Source organism: Calypte anna, chromosome 5 (assembly GCF_003957555.1).
Source record: "Calypte anna isolate BGI_N300 chromosome 5, bCalAnn1_v1.p, whole genome shotgun sequence".
NCBI lineage: Eukaryota > Metazoa > Chordata > Aves > Apodiformes > Trochilidae > Calypte > Calypte anna.
The window spans coordinates 2,623,026-2,638,201 of NC_044250.1; the positions used below are offsets into that span (position 1 = coordinate 2,623,026).

The window sequence follows — 15,176 nt, forward strand, 5'->3', positions numbered from 1 at the left end:
AAAAAACAACAAAGAAAACCTAAAGAGCTAAACTCAAGAGGGTATTTCATAGCTACTTCATTTTAAACCTAAGGGTTTTTAAGGTAGCCCATAGTGACCAATATCCCCACTGGATAAGTTGCTAGCAAGCCAATTTTTGTACCTATTTAGTCACACCAGTTTAGCTTTGGTTCTCTTTTGGTTTTGTTTTTTTAAGACCAGAATCAGAATTATGAAAGAGTTCAAAAGTGTTTAGAGTTAAAACTGCAAATTCTTTTCATGTTTTAATGATAATCCAGCCTTCCAAGAAAACACTGCTAACACACACTTTAAAAACAACAAACCCAGAAGAAAACACAACCAAATTGTGCTTTGCCTGTTCTGTGCAATAAATCAGGTTGCTTTAAACCTTTTCATATCTTTGGCATGTGGTAATGGGAAAGAGAAAAACCAGTCTACAGTGTGTAAAGAAAAATATTTTTCCTTTCACCTAGTGAAAATAATTTCCCATAAGTATCAACTACCCTGGACTTTCTAACCTGCCAACAGAAAACTTATTTCAAGCATTCAAAGAGGAAAGTTCATATTTTCTTCTCAGAACCCCAGCAATTTAAAAGGGAATATATGAAAATTCTGAAATATTAAAATACAGTTATGACAAACTGTAGCATTTCAGATCACTGAAATGTTTTTCATGCTCGAAACAGCTGTTTTTCCAACTAGAGCTAGATGCCCACCAGAGTGAGAATAAATAATGAATGTATCAACCTCACTCCCTATTTCTCCTCAGGCATGTTTTATAACTCCAGACTGCTACCAAAACACAGGTGCAGATTTCTTTACCAGGAAAAAAATTCTCACATTCCAACTAGAGGCACTGAGACATTTTAAGACATCTATTGGCATCTTTGGTCCATTCTAAGAAGACTGTTTTTTCCTGGAGTCAAAAAACATACCATTTTTTTTCTAGCAAAAACTGTGAAAACACTCAAGTGAATATTGCTGCCAGCTCACAATGATTAATGCCAAACCTGAGTGAATTTTTACAGTTCCAGCCTTCTTTTTGAGTATAGTATTCTGCAAGCTTCTCGGGACTGACCTATCTAGGCTTTGTCATTAACTCTGCTCAATCCCAAACAGGCAATTAAGTTTGAAAGTATTTATAGTTGCATAATGTTCTGGAATGAAACTTGCTGTTTCCAGCCCACTTTGGAGCTGAAAGTAGAACCAACTGCCCAGTGTTTGACAAGCAAAGAGCCAAAGAACTCTCAACTCACAGCCAGCAGGTACCCAACATACACCCAAAAGCAAAATGATAAAGTTTCTAGTAAGATCAACTCTCCATGGTAATAGGTATCAAGTTACTACTGAGTTTCTTAAATTTATGTGCAGTGTTCACTGAGCCTGAACTACAAAGCACTAAAGCTGAACTTCACTGCCAGGAGCTTTCAGGAAGCACTGCACGTTGAAGTGCAGGAAAACATAGATGAAGAAGGATGGTGTTTGGCAGCTTTGCAAGAGCAATGTATAAGTAACAGGAAAAGGGAGGCAGAAAAACATCAGTTCCATGTCCCTCCTCCTGTAGCTACCTCTCTCTAATCTGACACACTTCTGATAGATGTTTCCTATTTGGGGTGTGGGGGATAACAGTACTGGAATCCAAACAAGGCTGGATCCAGCCTCTCACTCCTTGTAGGATCAGAGGGCTTCCTTTCACCACACTAACCAATGCTCAGACTTTATACACACCACACAACAATCTGGAAAGAGAGAGTGAGCCTGTAAACCCGAGTAACCCTGAGCAAAGCATAGGTTGAAAACAGGCAAACAGAAGCCACCTACACTCCAATCATTAACTACAACCTGTATAAACCACCCAGACTGGCAAAATCATTACAGCCTATACTCCTGCATTTCATTTTCTCTAAATCCAGCAAGCCCGTGCTGTTATGTACACAAGCCTAGTAGCAAAGACTCATCCAAGAATGTATCTTTGTGCATCACTGGAGGGTCAACAATCACTGACTATGTCCTGTGCTTTGCACTGCAAGGTACATGTGCCATCTCTGGGCATCTTCCAAGCTCCACCATTAATCAGACCTACACACAACACAGTGAACACAAGTCACACATACAACAAGTGGCATCTACAAGGCAGTTTGCTGGTAGTGTGCTGGAAGACAAAACTAAGCCACAGCTGCATCCTATTTTCTTCAGTGCTACACCAGTCTCTTTGTAGGTCTGAAATTAAGGAAAAAGAACACAAAGCTGATTAACTAAGTCAGAAAATTTAATCCAGTTACTTCTCTCTAGGTCTATCAAGCTGCAGTTTGTTAAGCAGAGGAAAACAGAAGCACTTTGCAGGCTTGCATGAAACTCAGCATCTATTCACACGCAATGGTGGCAGAAAATCTTCCATCACAATGCTAGAACCTTTTCCTTGTGGTGGTTATGCAAAGAATTCCACCTTGGCTGCCCCTGGATGGACACGAATACAGCCCCTGGAAGGGCAGACACAGCACAGAAGCATTCAAAGCCATCCCAAGCTTGTTCAACTTGGAAAATTGTATCAACTTGGAAAATTGTACAAGATCAGCTAAAATACGTATCAGGAAAACTTTAGTCATCCTTGAAAAACAGGCTTTTCAACTTGTGATGTGTCTGGCTTCTTGGTGCAGAACTGGAACTGTTGAGACAGGTCAATAACAACAGGAATCTTTTCCAATACTGGATCAGTCCAAGTACCAACATTCCACAAGAATGCTTTTACCTCCACACAGAAATCCAATTTACAACACTTGGGGGATGTTAGAAAAACCAATGCCTCTCAGTCACTCTCAGAATCAGTAAATTCTAAGGGTTTCACATTATGAATTACTACATTCCTGCACCCCCAGCTTAGTCTATTTTGATTAGTACCTAATACAGTAAGCAGTAGCACAACTTCTTAGTTGTAGCTTTAGGCATCTCCATTTTTGGAGTCCAAGTGAGTGAAGAAACCTACCCACACCCATACCCACTATGGCAAAAGAATACAGTTGTACTTAATTAAAGAGGAAGAATCTGGTATTACCAGTTTGACAAGGTATGGGACAAAACCAGTCTCCATCTTTAATATGACACTGGAGAGATTTCATGGAAGTTTTTCCTCTCCACATAAAGTTGGTCAAGATTTCCTGGGATCCCTGAAGGGATTTCACAGCAATTTTCCTCAAAAATGCCAAACCATAAAATAACTGCAAGATACACTGAGAAAATGTAACAAGCTCAGTATTTTCCCTGGGACCTCCCAAAAGGAAGCTTAGCAGCTCCTACACAAGTTTTTTTAAGTGATCTTTTAAGTTTTAAGATCTTTTAAGCAACACAGAAATTTTTCTTTGCATCCACTCTAAACGTCTGCATTCAGAAGGAACAGCACAATGCTTGCTCAGCAGATGTTTAAAATTAAATTCTTATGACTTTTATGAATTATTTAATCCTAAATACTGTGTTCTAGCACGTTGAAAAAAAAACTAATCCTCACATGACTAATACTTCACTATTTTTGAGAAACAGACACAGGACAAGCTCCATCATGCATGATTATTTCAGTGACAAGCCATTTCTGCTTGCAAAAAACTGTAAGCAGCAGCTGAGGAACTGCCCTGCCCTATTCTAATCATTTATCTTGGCCCCTAGTTGTCAGGTTTAGTTCTGTGGCTAGTGGTTGTAAAGTACATTTTTCACACTATGTTAAAAGGGAGTGCTTGAGAATACCTGAATAAAGCTGGCCAAGCCAGCCTCATTCAACAAGCAGCAACATGTACTTCTCCCTCAGTGCTTTCTCATTATATATATATGGTTTTGGTTGGGTTTTTTTGCCAAGTGATGAACACTTTAGTCTTATAGTTTCAAACTTGTTTAAGCAAGTAATACTCAATGAGGACATATGCCTTCAGCAGGAAATTCAACTTACAGGCACTTTACATTTTATTTTTGTAGTTCTTTGCACTCTATCAGCCCAGTTTATATTTTAAGTGTATTTACTGGCCTAACTGAAGCTAAATACTTCTAAATCTGCAACATTTGGAATACCTGTGACTGGACCAATCCGTGGAAGAGTGGCTCATTTTTTACAAATAAAGGCAGCTCTAAAGCCCAGAAAAAACAGCAGAGTCTCAGGTCTTATAACAGATAAGTCAGGTATTTAAACACAGAAAATCTTATCACAGTAACACAGATGAAGTGTCAAAAAGTTCGTTTACTGGGGGGGTTGGGGGTTAAGCTTTTCATTTTTTGTTTCATTTTTTATCTGCCACAAAAAAGATCCATGATCAACAGTTCCAAACTTTGTAACTACCTGAAGCCAGAAAGCACATCACAGAAAAAAAACTAAGAATGCTTTTAAAAGGGAAGGAAGGAAGGAAGGAAGGAAGGAAGGAAGGAAGGAAGGAAGGAAGGAAGGAAGGAAGGAAGGAAGGAAGGAAGGAAGGAAGGAAGGAAGGAAGGAAGGAAGGAAGGAAGGAAGGAAGGAAGGAAGGAAGGAAGGAAGGAAGGAAGGAAGGAAGGAAGGAAGGAAGGAAGGAAGGAAGGAAGGAAGGAAGGAAGGAAGGAAGGAAGGAAGGAAGGAAGGAAGGAAGGAAGGAAGGAAGGAAGGAAGGAAGGAAGGAAGGAAGGAAGGAAGGAAGGAAGGAAGGAAGGAAGGAAGGAAGGAAGGAAGGAAGGAAGGAAGGAAGGAAGGAAGGAAGGAAGGAAGGAAGGAAGGAAGGAAGGAAGGAAGGAAGGAAGGAAGGAAGGAAGGAAGGAAGGAAGGAAGGAAGGAAGGAAGGAAGGAAGGAAGGAAAGGAAGGAAGGAAGGAAGGAAGGAAGGAAGGAAGGAAGGAAGGAAGGAAGGAAGGAAGGAAGGAAGGAAGGAAGGAAGGAAGGAAGGAAGGAAGGAAGGAAGGAAGGAAGGAAGGAAGGAAGGAAGGAAGGAAGGAAGGAAGGAAGGAAGGAAGGAAGGAAGGAAAAAGAGATGAGGACAGTCTGGTTTTATGCTGTAACCAGCAACCAAGGCTGAAGCACAGGATGGATCAATGAGGAACCTGGCTTGAGGACATGAGAAGCTCCTGCTCCACATTGGGCTACAAAAAAAGGGGGAAAGCTGATGCCAACAGGACCCCTGGAGCCTTTTGCTCAGATGAGAAAAAAGACATGCTTGGCTCATTTCTCCTCTATTACCTCTCAGGACTTCATCTTTATTACCACTGAAGAAAATACTCTAAAGACAACAATTCCAGCAGAGTATCAGAGTTACACCGAAGTAAGTATAAGTATAAATAAGATTACAGGAGAGGAAAAAGACAGTTTCTTTCTTGCCTGGACAAGCAGCGAGAGATAAAACCCTAAAAAGCTTTTTACTTTCCACTTTACATGAAGTAATCCCAGATTTCTTAAAACAAAGGCTCAGCTTTTGGAAAATAATGTTGTTGAACCACACCCTCAAAAGACATTCTGAAAACTTAAGCTGCATGTTCTCAAAAAAACCTCTACATTATTAGATGCACCTGCCTTGTGTTCTACACAAAGGTAAAAGAATGTTATGACTTTTCCAAAGCCTTTTCCCCCCAAACTACACAAAGGTGATAATTCTGCAAGAAAAAACACTACTCAGGAAAAAAAAATTTAAAAATTCACAGTGGTATCCAAAGGCTTGCCTTGGGAAATGACCTAAACCAAACTTTTAGTCATTCACTCTGATGTAATCTAGCAAGCAGAGCTTTGGAAGACATAATCTGAAGTCAGAAGTTACCTAAAACACACAAAAATAAAAAAAAAGATTCACCCATCCATTCAAGACAGCCCACTGTACACATGAGTGGTTTCTCAGGTGCAGAGTCATCATTTACACCCCTGATTGGATTATAAAAAGAACTTCTAGAACTACAGGTAGCCTTCTGAAAACAGAATCTCAAATCCATTTTTAAACTACCTTAGAATTGGGTCTAAAGTTGCTTTTATTTATGGCTTTCCAAATCAAAACACAAAAGTTAGGCCCTTAAATTGTCACAGAAGCAAGAGATTCAAGAGCAAGAAGTCAGTCAGGACTTTGAATACAGCACACAACAGAACCTTAAAGAGCTTGATTTTACACCAAGTTCAGGTTCCCACTGGGAACAGCAAATCCACATAAACCAGAGTGAAAAGCTCAGTTAGCAACACAATTTAGGTCCAATATTATTCATTCAACAAAGCTAGGAGACACCCATGTACCCCACCATATTACAGAGCACCATATCAGTCAGGACATTTCCTATTTATGGCAGGGACTGCAAAGAAAAGGAAGTTTTGACCATCAGATTCTATTGGCAAAAGTGTACATTGCTAAATTGTTTTTGTGACAGGCTGATCCAAGACATTTGAGAATCCACAAGTACAACCACAAACCCACAATTTAAACCCTGCCATACATCAAGAGAGAAGTCTTCTCAGATGCCTACAAGAGAATTTCTATTTAAAACAATTTTGATTTACAGGGAGAAAACTTCCACATCAAGCATTCTGTGAAGCAGCTAAAAGAAGCAAGGAATTCCACTTTGATATCTCTCTCCCTTTTAATTGGTTTGTTTCATAATCAGGCCTGAAAATTCAGAAATAGTACTAAAAGAGCTTAACAAAACTGGTTCTGTTTACTGAGATAACCATGGATCCAGTACCACTAAAATAACAGGAACTTACAATTCTCTTTATTAAGTGAGCCCTCTCCACATTAAAGAAAGTTTTAGCTTTTACATTAAGGAATTGGACAGGCAAAATTCCTTTTTAAGTAATTAAAAATAAACACTTCTTATTACAGAAAATTGTCAATGCTGAGAAGACAGATTAATAAACTTCACCAATTGCAAGGTAGTTTCTTTCAATGAACAATCATAGATCTTCCTTAAGAATTTCAGTGCCATCCTCAAAAAACATCCTGAGTAGACACAAATGTAAAAACATGAGCAAAGTTCAAAGCTGCCCACTGTGGAATGGCTAGAACAGAAGATTAAGCAACAAAGCTTTTCCTCTTAAAACTGTTACAGCTCCAGCCACTGTAGGAACAGGTCACTGAGCTCTGTCCTGCTGATCAGAGAAAGAGATGGTTTTTAGTAGAGCTTATATGGAACCCAAGGTAAACTCTGAGACAGATAAAAGTCACAGGTAAAAACCAAGTGGACCAACTACTCACATTAATTCACAGAGAACCTAAAGGAAAACAACACATTAGAATGAAACAGCATTAACAAGTGTTGTAACTACTCTCTAACTCTGAATATATGAACTAAAGAGCCATCCTCAAGCAACCTACAGATGTTTTCAGCTCCCTACACAGTTATCTGGAGTTTACAAAATGCAGAATTTCTATGCACTCCTGTGAAAAAGTCAAGTTGAAAAAAACCTCACTCCACTACAAAGCAAAATAATATTTTTTTCTTTCAGCCTGGGGAATGTGAAAACATTTTTCCTGGCAAGAACTGGCACCCATTTCCCCATTTACACTTGGAAAGTCCACAGGCAGGCTTACAAAAAAAAAAAAAAAAAACACTCAGAAAGTTATGAACACCCAGATTACCTGACACACAAACACAATGCAAATTTATCCCTTCACAGTATCTGTAAGCTTGAGATCCACATGCACAAGAGATTATGACAAGTATTTTCTAATACATGTCAACAAATACCAGTCAGCCCTACAGCCCTAAAGTGACTTAAGCTGCCTAAATTGCTAAAAGGAGCTTACATGAAGACCTCCATCATATTCCTTCAAAGCAGGAAAAGTTTAAAAAGCTTAATTAAGCTAATGTGGGAAGCATTTTAACAGAGTTCTGGGATGCAGGGCTAACTTTGGAAGAGCAAAACCCCAAATTAGACACAGACAGATGAATTGCTGTCTCCAAAGTTTCAAGTTCTCTGAAAACCTTGTTAACTATCAGGGATCTACTTGTATCAAAATACAGATGTGCTCTCTTACTGCTAAGATCAAATCCTGTCATGGGTAAAACCAGCATCTACCTTTCCTGAGTAAACAACAGAAACAAGAAGCCAAAGTCACAGTCCAGTGGCTGTTAAAACACTAAGAACTTGTCAGAGGCAGAAGGGACAACACTATTTTTATTTATCTTTTTAAAAAAACCCTAGACCTGTTTCTAGATGTTTTCCAAACATCTAGATGGCAACTGCAATTTTGCAGTCTTGCTATCAAATATCTTTCAAGTAAATATTAATTATACTCTTTAAAAGAACAGAATAAAACCAGAAGGGTTTGCAGACCAAGAATTTTTGGAATACCAAAATAAAAACTACCTGTTGTAGGAAGCTCTAGTTGTCCAGAAATGCAATGGGAAGAGTCATCTTCATCTGCTGTCAGAAAGGGATGAGAGAAACAGAGGCCATGTCTGCTCTGATGTGCATTTGCACATCTGAAAGCCTTTTTGGATCTCTGTCATCTCTGGAAATATGCCTCTCTGCTGTGCTTAATGTCTTTGATTTAGAAACCAGTGCCTTCATCTTGCCAGAGTAAGAACTGTGTCACCTCAAGGCTGAGCAGCTGAGAATACTGCAAGTGGAGTTGCACTTAAAATGCTACAGAAATTTCAGCTGCTGGAAAGCTTGGCAAACCCTTCACTTAATGTACTTGGTGCAACTGTCTTCGTTGTATTATGTACAATTCAAAACCTCATTTCTACATCTATGACATCCTGTATTATTTAAAACTTCTCTGGAGGAAATCCAAATAACACCATTACTAAAATGGCAACTAAATCTTTTGAGTTCATCATTATGAAACAATACCAGGGCAGTCCCAAGGGTTTGGGTATTTCTTACATGCAAGACATCAAACCGTATTTCTGAGATTAAGAGGGATCATTCCAGAGTGACACACCTGAATTTAACTGTATAAAAATATAAACAAACACACACTGTTTTTAACTCAAGTGTGCAGTGGTTATAAAACAGAAAGCAATTAAAGATGGCCTGCTGTCTACTCACTTTTACATTCAATGGGCAACCTAGCAAAGCTGAAGTCAAATCAAAATCATAGGCAGGGTTTTTTTTCCACATTCAAATCCTCCTTGCAGTGAAATGCACTTATTTACACACAGACCCACACAGCCTCTGGCAGAAAGTTCTCATCTACACATTGCTGAATACAGAAATTCTGAACACGACCACCAGAAATACAGAAAAAGCTTTTTATGTTAGTTACCTTGCATAGAAACAGAAGTGCAGTGTAATGAATTTAATACTAAAGACTACAAGTGCAGGATTAAGATGGATCTTAGTAAGAGTGTTGCTGTGCTCCAGAAGCATAATATTTATACTTCAGCTTATAGAATTCTTAATATATATTAAAACATCATCCTGATAAGAGCTGCTATGAACTTGTCAGCTTTGTTTTTACAGTGCTAGGTATCAGAGTCCCTGTAAATCAAACTCTAGTCTTCTCCACCCAAAACAAGCATGTTGACTGGTAGTCACTTGGACCTCATCTACCTTCAGTTCAAAATTTAACTTGTGTCCTGTATGGTTCACAGATTAACTTACAAATATTAAGACCATAATTAGATCAGAACTGAATGTATTTATATTAAAAGCTCCCTAAATTCTCAAAGTAAAAAGTTCCTTTTAATTTTTATCTCTGAAAAACACTGTGCATAACAAAAATAATTTCAAGTTCTTGAACAGCAATTCATTTTCATCAAGTTCATCTTCCAAGGTCACAGTCTAACTAGAGTAATCTGTAATAGGAGGTAACTCCCAGAAAACAAAAAGCATTGCCAAGAATCCAGTTATTTTATCAAGACAGCATTGATGTATTTCATTTCCAGCTGTCCACATGAGAAAAACTTGCCAGACTTACTTTGTGTAAATGTAACAGATAAACACATCTATAAAAGATCAGAATGCTCTTCTCTCCTTGAATTAGGCACCCAAAACAAAAGTCATCATAATCTAAATAGCTGCTTGAGGTTAATCTGAGCTAGATCTGATGCTTTTTAATTACTAGCTGAGCACCACACTACTTGTATACTAAAAAAGTCAACTTCTCAGACACTTCAGAAAGTGCAGAATAAATTGCATTTTACTTTTGTAATCTACAAGATGTGCAACCACACAAGTACCAATTTGCCATTTTGTAACTATATGCACACCACTCTGAGTGTCTCATGCACAGAAACTCAGTGAATGTAAGGAATTCAGTGATGCTGTTAGAAATTTAGTGTCTTCTTATGAAAACTCAAGTAGTTCTGGCATGGTAGCAATAAATCTGGCATTTCTTCTTGTACACAAGGAGTTTCCATCAGTCATCACAACTGCCCAACTGGCTGATTCAGCTAAAAGGATAAAACAGGAAAAGCATGCATACAAACAATTCAATACTCCTTAAGATAAAGGACTCCAAAATTAGCTGCAAAGACGTGTTATGAACTACATGTCAAGGCTGAGGGAGAACCCATATATTGGTTAAACAGAGTTTCAGTAATTCAGGTAATTGCACATGTATTTGTACAACTAGTTAAACTGATATTCATGCTTCTTTCCACTAAATTGGAAACAACTCCTACAATAAAAAGTATTCTTAAAATGTACACTATTCAATCCTTTCTTTCCTGAAAATTATAACACAGTTGTCAGTAAATTTAAAGTTACCCTGTGCTTCCACCCCTCCTTGAAATCCACAGATAAACATGTGAGACAGTATTTCAAAAGAATGCTCAGCTTGAAATAATTAACAAAAGTTTGAGCAGTTTCAAAGACTGCAGTCACCACAAAGTTTTCCTAGCAAAAATTTACTAGAATTAAACAAAAAAAAACCAAAAGCCCAAACAAACCATCTTCTTACTTAATCTGGAATGTGTATCTATGAGCTGACTATCATAACAACAAGAAAAACTTGTCAAATACACGAGTTATTTCAGGTTGTTAGCAAGACAAATAAAATGGTTTTTGACTTTTGAAAGCACCATCAGCTGCCACCTTCCTCACTCACTTGAGCTTAAGCACCAGTGAGGAAAGAAGTGTAAGTTTCACACCACAACAAGTATTTTTCTATTTTTCTACAACACTCTTTCATGCTTCACATGAAACCATACAACGATGGCCTTCTTGAAAATGGGTGTGTTGGGGTTTTTAACTTGTGTTAATCTTTTTAAGTGTTTTGAACAAAACGTTTACATCGAAGTAGCTCCCTAGATTTAAGATGGAAAGCTGAGAACCAAATAGGGGAAAGAACAGCAATACAGTTTAGAGCTTGGGTGATTCTACTTAGCCACAAACTCAAGTGTAACAGTTTACAGATCATACAATTGGTTAATGGCATCCATTAATGTAGCAGACCTGAAATAGAGGCAATTACTGAAACAACAGGAAACAAACAAAAAAAACAAAAAACAAAGCATGGTTTTTGCCTGCAGCACATGATTTAGCACAGGGAGCAGCAAAGGTTGGGAAGTTTTTTTATTTCCATCATACCACTGTAACCCAACTAGATTAACGGGTATGACTTTTAGTTTCTACCCCTAAGTAATTGCCAGCACCAATTACCATACCAAGACTCATCCAGTGATTGCATTATAATGAGGACAGGAGAAATAAGAGGGTTTAAAACTACTCTTTTATAGTTTATAAACAGCAACTACTATATTTAAGGATATGTAAATGTTTTAAAAATTAATAAGTATTCCTGGAATACTGTAAGCAAGTGTAACACCATCATTACATACTTGGGATAACAAGCAACCATGTCAGAAAGTGCAATGCACTCAACAGTTAACTGACACCTGGAAGTGCCTTTCCCTACAACTTGTGCTTTGCCTACAACCAAATGCTTTTCAAAGCCTTCAAAAGTCAGTTGTGTTCACTGTAATTAGAATGGATAAAAACCAAGGAGTTCTGTAGACACCATCACCTTCCCTAACTGCACCCTACAGCCCTATGGAACACATTTAGCACTCCAGGCTGTATATTGGTACAATACATCTTCCAGACTTCAATAATCAGTAATGCCTAGCAAAACAAAACAAAAAAGACCAAAAAAACCCAAAAAAAGCAGAACCAAATCCAAACTCTCCAAAAGAACTACATCAGTTAAACAACACACTTGGACTTTTACACTGCCATGACAACTCAGCCTGTATTCACAAGGTATAGGCCTTAAACTTGCCAAGTTTTTAAATCAAAGTCTATAACAGTATCAGAGTAGTCTGTTTACTTCCCCAGAATGGCCTGTATTTAATTCTTAAGCATGTAGATAAACTAGGCCCTTAGAAATAGCATTTTAAAAATACAAGTGATGGAAGTGCATTGGTTTCTGTGAAAGGAAAAGATGTAGGTAAGACTTCATGCTCAGGCTAAGCCAAAGAAACTGAGAGAAAGGGCTGATGATCCCCCTTGCTTTGGTTTGGTATCTCTTTCTCAAACTGAGCTAATCACCGACAAATACTTCAGGAAAGAACTAAGCTAGGTTGATCTTCTCCTAACATAACCTTACATGACATGTAAGTTATATATACAGCAACAACAAAATAAAAAAAAAACAAACCACCAAATACAAAAATTATTGAAAAATACCTTCCTTTTAAAACATCCATACCTGTGGAAGTGCAGTATTGAGCTGTCTCTGCAAGGAATCTCTCTCATGCCCAACTTCATGTAGCTTGCCCTGGGTCAGTGCTAGTGTCTCCTGAGTTTCTCTGAGTGTTTCCAGCAGGCGATCCCTTTCTTCCAGCATGGATACCATTAATTGCTCAAAATGGGAATCAGCATCTGACTGTAAGGGGGAACCTGAACCGTGGCCTCCATTTCCCCCAGAGGGAATCTCTGCCTCACTGATGGTTGGCATCACCTCACACATCATCTTGAAACAAAATAAAGACAAAAACAAAGACCATAAATTGAAGTCAACTTTAAACAGGATAGCCAAAGGAAATTTGGATACTACCCACAGTACCAAGTTGGCTTTCCCACTGAATAGCATCAGCAAAGGCTGCCAACACCTCAGTGTTTGCCACTATTTTGTTAAGACTGTGGGAGAAAGGGTGTACAATCAATTTAATCAAGGCATCACTTCATCATAAGAATATTGACTTCTTGCAAAACCAGATTTTTACAGTTACGTTTCAAACAATGATCTCATTTAAGTGGATTTATATTTTTGTTAAGAGTAAACTGTTGCTGAGATCTTTAAAAATACCAAGAGTGCAGCATGCCAGCAAAAATTACACACTTAAGCCAGGAACTCATTACACTGCAGATTTTGAGAATCATTACCTGCTTCTCCCAACGCCTGAAACATACAAAGATTGTATCTAAAGGAATACTGTGAGCTTATGCTGGCTGTAGAAGTCTACAGTAAGAAGTGATGCATGTAAATTAGTGGTAAATCCAAACAGTCTAATTCAGGAGATACACATGTAGTGGAGGATAAAAAGCAAAATGTTCATTATGTAGCAGCTGTCACTGTGGATAACAAAAGTAAAGGTAAGCAAAAGTAATTCAAGGAGGATGAACACAATTAGCAATGCAAAACCTTACTGTTCAATTAGAAGGACTTTTCAGAGACCATACTTATAAGAGGATTAGCTATCAAAACTTTTTAAAGTGCATAAAGAACCCACTAATATAATTTCTGTACATTCTCAACTGTACCACTAAAATTTCTATAATTCTTCAGGCAGCCTCTCTCAACATCACAAACCTAGAAGAACAAGAGGCAAACCAGAAAGAAATAGCTCTCTCAGGTACCATAAAGTTTGCTCTCAACCTCAAGTTTTACACTCATATTCACAAACATTTTAAAGAACAATTAAACTTATTCTGATCCCTCAGCCCCGTGAAAGACTTGGAACAGCATGAAGTGCTTTCTAACATTTTCATGCATGATACCACAAAGCCCTGTATTTTCAACCCCACTCACGTTATTTACCTTGCTCAATAAAATAAAAAGGCTTGGAAAACAGGCCCAGGTTTCCTGCAGTACCAGTTCTTCTCTGTTTTTAGTAGATTTCTGTTATTCCAAAAAAGCTTTCGGACTGCAAAGCATCCATTCAGCTCCAGTTCAATGTCTATTTAATTGCAACACCTCGAGCACATAAAAACAAATAAACCTGCCGAGTAAAGAACAGATCCAGTAAAAAGCAGCAGCAGCTTCAGCTAACTGGCCGAGTCCCCAGAAAAACGCGAATATAAACCGTCTCAGCTTCCCATCCCTCTATTACTGGCCCATAGGTCCTGCAACAGATGGGATGGGGGAATCATGTGCTGAGAAGAAAAAAAAAAAAAAAAAAAAGAAGTTTGATGCAGTGGTGCAACAAGCTTCAATAGTTCATCGTTCATAAATTCCACTCAGGTCACAATCGCATTATTAAACAGAGTACGGACAGCATGTGAAAACGGCACAAGCTTTCTCGGGAAGGATTTGGAAAAGCCTCCCTTCGTTTCTCTTCTGTTAATTCCAAGGGGAGGCTGAGGCTCTCCTTCCAGTTCCCTGGGTCTTAGTTCAAACATTTATAATCCCAAGAGCGAGGCGCTGGTACCGCTCTGGAAGGCGAGGAGAATGGAGCCCTGCTGATTCCTCTGCTTTAATCTTCCACCCGTCCTCGGCCCCGCCGGTCCCGCCAACAACGCTTCGGAACCGAGATATCCAGCCGGGAGGAGTGAAAAGAAACAGGAACGGAGACAGCGCCCGGGAAGCGGAGGCAAAGGGATGAAGGCCCCGAAAATAAACCGGAGCACCGGCAACTCGCTGCTCCTCTTCGCCGCGGCAGGGCCCCACGAACAAAGATGCTGTCAGAGATGATGGGGCTTCGCTTTTCTGCTCCCCCTCTTCCTCACGGGCACAGCCGGCCCGGGCCTCTCTCCCCGCCGGAGGCCCCAGCGGCGCCGGGAGCGCGGCCCCGCAGCCCGCGAACACCCGGCCCGGGCTCAGCGCAGCCCCTGAGGAGCGAGCCCGGCCGCGGAGGCCCCGGCGCCGCAAGGGCCGAGCCAACCCCTTCCCTCCGGCTCCTACCGAGCGGCGGAGCAGGCTGCCCCGCGGCGAGAGGACTCGAGTCCCTCCGGGACGGGCCCGGCTCCGCCCGCCGCCGCCTCCACGTCCGTGGTGGCCGGCGAGAGGCCGGTTGAGGCCGGGTAGGTACCCCTGAGTCCCGCGGCGGCGGCGACCTGGGCCCGGCGGTGCCGCCGCGACCTCAGGGGGCGGC

General features: G+C 39.8%; 1 protein-coding gene across 5 annotated transcripts in view; it reads right to left on the minus strand.

Annotated features, from left to right (window-relative positions):
• The window catches only part of PPFIA1 (PTPRF interacting protein alpha 1), a 52,156-nt gene extending 37,290 nt beyond the window's left edge, over positions 1-14,866 (minus strand). For all 5 annotated transcript variants that reach the window (XM_030451093.1, XM_008498292.2, XM_030451092.1 and 2 more), the window contains exons 1-2: positions 13,904-14,866; positions 12,572-12,835 (exon numbers count right to left, since the gene is read on the minus strand). In XM_030451093.1, coding sequence (XP_030306953.1) covers positions 12,572-12,835 — 264 coding nt within the window. In that variant the 5' untranslated portion in view covers positions 13,904-14,866. The remainder of the gene's footprint in view (positions 1-12,571; positions 12,836-13,903) is intronic.
• Positions 14,867-15,176: the final 310 nt, after the last annotated feature.